Below are 5,697 nucleotides of genomic sequence, written 5' to 3' on the forward strand. Positions count from 1 at the left end.
GTGTTTATAATTCCCTCACTTTTGGTACAGTTTTATGAAACCTACCCCTTATGCAATACATTGATCTTATTTCTGAATGGTTCTGTAAGTAGATTACATCCCATTCTTTGATGTCTTTAAAAATCATGAGAGGTTATCTGTGATAATGTGTATAGCTCCATTTCTCACTATTGAATATCCCACTCTCTTCCTATCCTACTGTATTAATCCTGTTGATGGAAATTTGGGCTGTTTCCAGTGTTTTGCTAAATTATTTTGCTATAAACATGCTCATAGTTGTTTCTTAGAACACGTGTGTTCCTCCTGGGTGTATACCTGGGAGGGGAATGGCTAAGCCTAGATGAGTGTCCTCGCTGTTCTGACTGCCAGCAAACACTGCTGCACCTTATTTCTGTGCACTGAACAGCCAGGGGGCATGGGAGTTCTGTTCTCAATTTGTTTACAGACCTGCAGGGGTAATAAACATTTATAGAAAGGATAGGGAGACAGTGAAGAAGAGTTTCCCAGGCCACAGTCTGACTTCCAGCCACGGCCCTGAGCAGCAAAGCCAGAAAGAAATGGAGGCTGGACGGGGCACCGCTGTTGGCACTGGGCATGTGTGTGAGGTGGGGCTGTCCTCGAGTGGACCAGTCTCAGGCTCCGGCTCAGCTGACATCACAGAATCCACTGTGACGTCATAGTTGGGCTTCGGGACCTGGAAATGCAGAGAGAACGCTGCAGGCCACTTTCAGGTTGTATGGTTCTTTTATTTAACCTGCAGTAAGGAAGCTGGCATACACTCGCCAGGGATATTTCCCTGAGCTCTGGTCCCCTTTGCAGCTTCCAGCTCTGGGTCCTATTGATGAGCTGCAACGGTCACTGTCTCCGTGGCCTCAGATGTCACACTCCCAACGATTTCCAGCCCCTGGCCACTCTCTGCCGTCTCCATGATGGCCTCCATTCTTTTCCTTTCCACCGCCTTCGCCAAGATGTCCACGTCTTTATTGTGTGACAAGGCCACTGTCTTCGTAGTGAGATTGGCTCGGACATTCCTCAAGAAAGAGCTGATCCTGCTGAGTCTCTTGTTGGTGGAAAGTGAACTCCCGGTAGACAAGCTCCTGGCTGATTTGTGCGAGGTCCTGGACTCCTTGGTGATGGGAGCGTGGCTGACGCCTTTGTGCACAGTGCCCCGCTTGCTGTCCCCCGGGCTGCCGTGGCCTTTCTCCTTTTTGTCATCCCTCGTGGCTCTCCGGCCACCTGAGGACCGGCCGGCTGTCTTCCGGATTGCCTTGTCCCCCACGGTCTTGTGGCGGCCTTCGGCTGACCCGCGGGGACGCGAGCCCCTGAGAGCGCGCTCCTTCTCCCGGCGTTCCCTCCTCTCCCTTCTTCCCCTGCGGGCCTGGGACACTCTCCGGGGCCTCTCTTCCTGTTCACTCTCTTGGTCTTCCTGCGGCAAGGCTGAGATGAGGGTCCCCTCATCCTCCTGATTGGCTTTTCCTTTGGCGGTCTTCCTGGTGGCCTCCGCTCCAAACACAGTCATGCTGGCTTCTGGGGAGAGGCTGGTGGATGTGCTGGAAGGGTACTTCAAGTTTTTGGCGCCATGAGCCAAGGCCGTTTTCCTGGTCCTCAGGGAGGTTTTGGCAGCACCTGCCATGGCTATATTGCTTTTGCTTCCTTCTGGGCCCTTGGTGACGGTGACTTCAATGGCCGTGCTCTGCTCTTCAGAGGCATGGGACTTGGTCACGTTCAGATCGCCCTCTGTGGCGTCTGCTGCGGCCACCTGCATCATCGCCCCCGCTGCTGACTCTTCATCAAGCTCCCTGGGTTTGGTGTTTGCCATGGTCCCGTCGGGCATAGGATCGGGACTGTAGAAGTCCAGTGGGAGGCCCTCCCCGCCGGCAAAAGCTGCAGAGGTGGCCCCGGACACCTCGGAGCCCACATGGAGGCTCCTGACGCTTACCTGGTCCTGATCGCCCCGGCCTTGGAAATCCATGGCCGCTGGGCTCCTCCTGTCCTCCTCGAACATGGGCATGCAGATCATGTCCCCGGCTGGAATGGCATAGGTGCTGCTCTGACTGTCCACTGGCGGCCGCAGGAGGTAGATGAGCTTCTCCCAGTAAGCGAAGAGGTCTTCCCGCGAGTCCAGCGGGGGGCACAGATGCAGGTAGCAGGAGCGGCCGGTGGCGAACTTCAGGCGCAGCTGTTGTTTCTCGCGGTCGTGAATGGAGATCCTCACAAACTTCAAGGGAAGGAGCCTGGTGAGCTCTAAGGTCTTTGCAGCCTTGCGGCTCTTGGCCTTGGTGGTCTGCCCACGGCCTGCGTGGTCGTCGCAGCCGGTGGCCGGCCGGGCCAGTAGCATGACGTCTGGGAGGGGGAGGAGGGGGCTGGTGGATGCAATGCCCACGGTCACCATGCGGACGCGGTTGTGCACGTCGATCACTTCTCCCCTCTTGGTGATTTGGATAAAGTCGCTCTCGAAGATTGGGGCATACTTGAATATGTCGTACTCACCCTTGTGCAGTTGCCGCTGCAGTTTGCCCATGGTGGTGTTGAACAGGCCTGCTCCGGCGCCGCTCTGGGCCGTGTGATACGGTAGCAGAGACTCCCGGCTCATGGCTGGCTGTGATCACGACAAGCTGCTCTGGCGAGACGGGCCCCTGGGTCTTCCTTTCCTTGGCCTCCTTGGCAGAAGAGGGAGCCGCGGTCTCCTGTGTCACGCAGGCGGCTCCACGGCAGGTCCCCCAACCCCACCACACCCCACAGAGCCTCCCAGAGGCAGGAGTGGGGGTAAGGGTGTGGGTAATCGCCGTGAGGATGCTGCAGGGCGCCTGGACCCCAGGCTGAGTCTCTTCAAGTGTGTTGCAGAGGTATGGTAGGCCCCACTCAGCCTCACCTCGCTTCTGCTTCTGGCTTTCTGTCTCTGCGAGAGGCTGTGAAACTGCAGTCCTAGTGAAAGAAGTGACCGCTTTCTCAGCCTAAACCCCCTGTGCAGCCATATTTATCCAGGCTGTCCTTTGTGACCTGTCACTGTCTCATATGCCTTTGTCCCATCCCTCAGCCACCCCCTCCAGGCAGGGCCACCCCATTGCCCTGCATAGAGGACAGGTCCACCCTGCCAGGGACTCAGGCATGTACCAAAATAAAAATGTCTACAAATGGGAAAGTTTTGTCTGGTTCTCTTTTACCCTCCCCCAAATTCGGCAACTGGATGAAGCCTATAGGAATGTCAGAGGATGGGATGCACTTGAGGCATTCGAGCTCATGGTTTAATTGTATCGAACAATGTAGAACTGGCAGTCTCAGTCCTTAGTCTGTCCATTTATAAAATCTCAGTAAATGTTGATGGTGATTTTAATAATAACGTTAAAAATTGCTTCTCCAAGCCCATGCAGCATTCTTCACGTATGCTCGTGAGAGTCCATTGAGTTTGGTACTGTTGCTACTGTTCCCAGCTCACAGGTAAAAAAACTGAGGTGCCATCTCTTAGATCTGCTGGTAGCAGAGGCAGTATTTGAATGCAGGTCTACCTGATTCTAAATGTTGCTTAGAATCTTTGTTCTGAATGCTATAGTACTTAGCCTCACAAACAATGCTTGGGCCCACCAAAAGTATTCACACTGGACTGATTTAACTACCTTTACGAGAAGACCTGTTTTTAGAATTTGCATAATTCTATGTGTGTATATATATTATGGAGAGAACCCAAGGCATCACATGGGCTGGTTTGGGGATTGAATTACCTGAGAGATCGCCTCAGATCCTCCCCACTTTCAGTTCAGTCACTTAGTCGTTTCTGACTCTTTGCGACCCCATGGACTGCAGCACGCCAGGCTTCCCTATCCATCACCAACTCCCAGAGCTTACTCAAACTCATGCCCATAGAGTCAATGATGCCATCCAACCATCTCATCCTCTGTCATCCCCTTATCCTCCTGCCTTCAATCTTTCCCAGCATCAGGGTCTTTTCCAGTGAGTCAGTTCTTCACATCAAGTGGCCAAAGTATTGAGTTTTCAGCTTCAACATCAGACCTTCCAATGAATATTCAGGACTGATTTCCTTGAGAATTGACCGGTTTGATCTCCTTGAAGGCTAAGGGACTCTCAAGAGTCTTTTCCACACCACAGGTCAAAAGCATCAATTCTTCAGCACTCAGCTTTCTTTATAGTCCAACTCTCATACCCATACATGACTACTGGAAAAACCATAGCTTTGACTAGACGGACCTTTTTAGGCAATGTCCCTGCTTTTTAACATACTGTCTAGCTTGGTCATAGCTTTTCTTCCAAGGAGCAAGTGTCTTTTAATTTCATGGCTGCAGTCCCCCTCTGCAGTGATATTGGAGCCCAAGAATATAAAGCCTGTCACTGTTTCCATGGTTTCCCCATTTACTTGCCATGAACTGATGGGACCAGATGCCGTGACCTTAGTTATTTGAATGTTGAGTTTTAAGCCAGATTTTTCACCCTCCTCTTTCACTTTTATCAAGAGGCTCTTTAGTTCCTCTTCACTTTCTGCCATAAGAGTGGTGTTATCTGCATATCTGAGGTTATTGATATTTCTCCCAGCAATCTTGATTCCAGTCTGTGCTCCATCCAGCCCAGAATTTCACATGATGTACTCTGCATATAAGTCAATAAGCAGGGTGACAATATACAGCATAATGTACTTCTTTCCCGATTTGGAACCAGTCTGTTGTTCCATGTCCAATTCTAACTGTTGCTTCTTGACCTGCATACAGATTTCTCAGGAGGCAGGTACGGTGGTCTGGAATTCCCATCTCTTGAAAAATTTTCCACAGTTTGTTGTGATCTACACAGTTACGGGTTTTGGCGTAATCAATAAAGCAGAAGTAGGTGTTTTTCTGGAACTCTCTTGCTTTTTTGATGATCCAAAGGATGTTGGCAATTTGATCTCTGGTTCCTCTGCCTTTTCTAAATCCAGCTTGAACATCAGGAAGTTCACGGTTCAAGTACTGTTGAAGCCTGGCTTGGAGAATTTTGAGCATTACTTTGCTAGCCTGTGAGATGAGTGCAATTGTGCAGGAATCTGAACATTCTTTGGCATTGCCCTTCTTCTTTATGCTTGTGCAAAGAGCTCCTGCATGGAAACCTACCTCTTCGCTCTCAGCACATGTCCTCCCATGGTGAATTGGGGGATGGGTAGACTGAAATGTAAGCTCCAGTTTCAAGAGTCTGCTAGGTGCCCTCCTGGAGGGTAATATCTCTCTACTGGGCAGAAATGGTTTGGAAGCCTTGACACCTACAGGGAACATGTACTATTAGACACTCTGTCTCACTGCCATTCTCACAGAGCTAATCACAGAATAAGTGATTTCTAAACTGTGACTTGAAAGTTCTGAGAAAGGACCCTGCTCCCATCTCTCTTATCCGAAGTTTGATACAATGCCTGAACTCCCACCTTAGGGAGTCATACCTTGAGGATAAGGGCTATCTTTCCATTAAAATACACACAGATGCCCATCAACAGATGATTGGATAAACAAAATGTAGTCTATCTATGCTGTGGAATACTATTCAGCCAAAGAAAGGAATGAAGTACTGATACATTTTATGACATGGATGAACATTGAAAGAGACATGGATCTCTCAGTGAAAGAGATCACGTATTATAATGATTCTATTTCTACGAGATATCCAGGAAAGAGAAATCCATAGAGACAGATACTAGGTCAGCGGTTCCCTAGGGCTGGAAAGAGG

At 50.3% G+C, this 5,697-nt stretch overlaps 1 protein-coding gene across 1 annotated transcript; it reads right to left on the reverse strand.

The window, feature by feature from the left end:
* Positions 1–725: 725 nt before the first annotated feature.
* GARIN4 (golgi associated RAB2 interactor family member 4) lies at positions 726–5,257 on the reverse strand. Its single transcript, XM_027980229.3, has one exon. It carries the CDS (start codon positions 2,591–2,593, stop codon positions 836–838), a length of 1,758 nt encoding a protein of 585 aa, XP_027836030.1. The 5' UTR covers positions 2,594–5,257; the 3' UTR covers positions 726–835.
* Between the last annotated feature and the right edge of the window lie 440 nt (positions 5,258–5,697).

This window comes from Ovis aries, chromosome 12 (genome assembly GCF_016772045.2).
Source record: "Ovis aries strain OAR_USU_Benz2616 breed Rambouillet chromosome 12, ARS-UI_Ramb_v3.0, whole genome shotgun sequence".
In the NCBI taxonomy this organism is placed as follows: domain Eukaryota; kingdom Metazoa; phylum Chordata; class Mammalia; order Artiodactyla; family Bovidae; genus Ovis; species Ovis aries.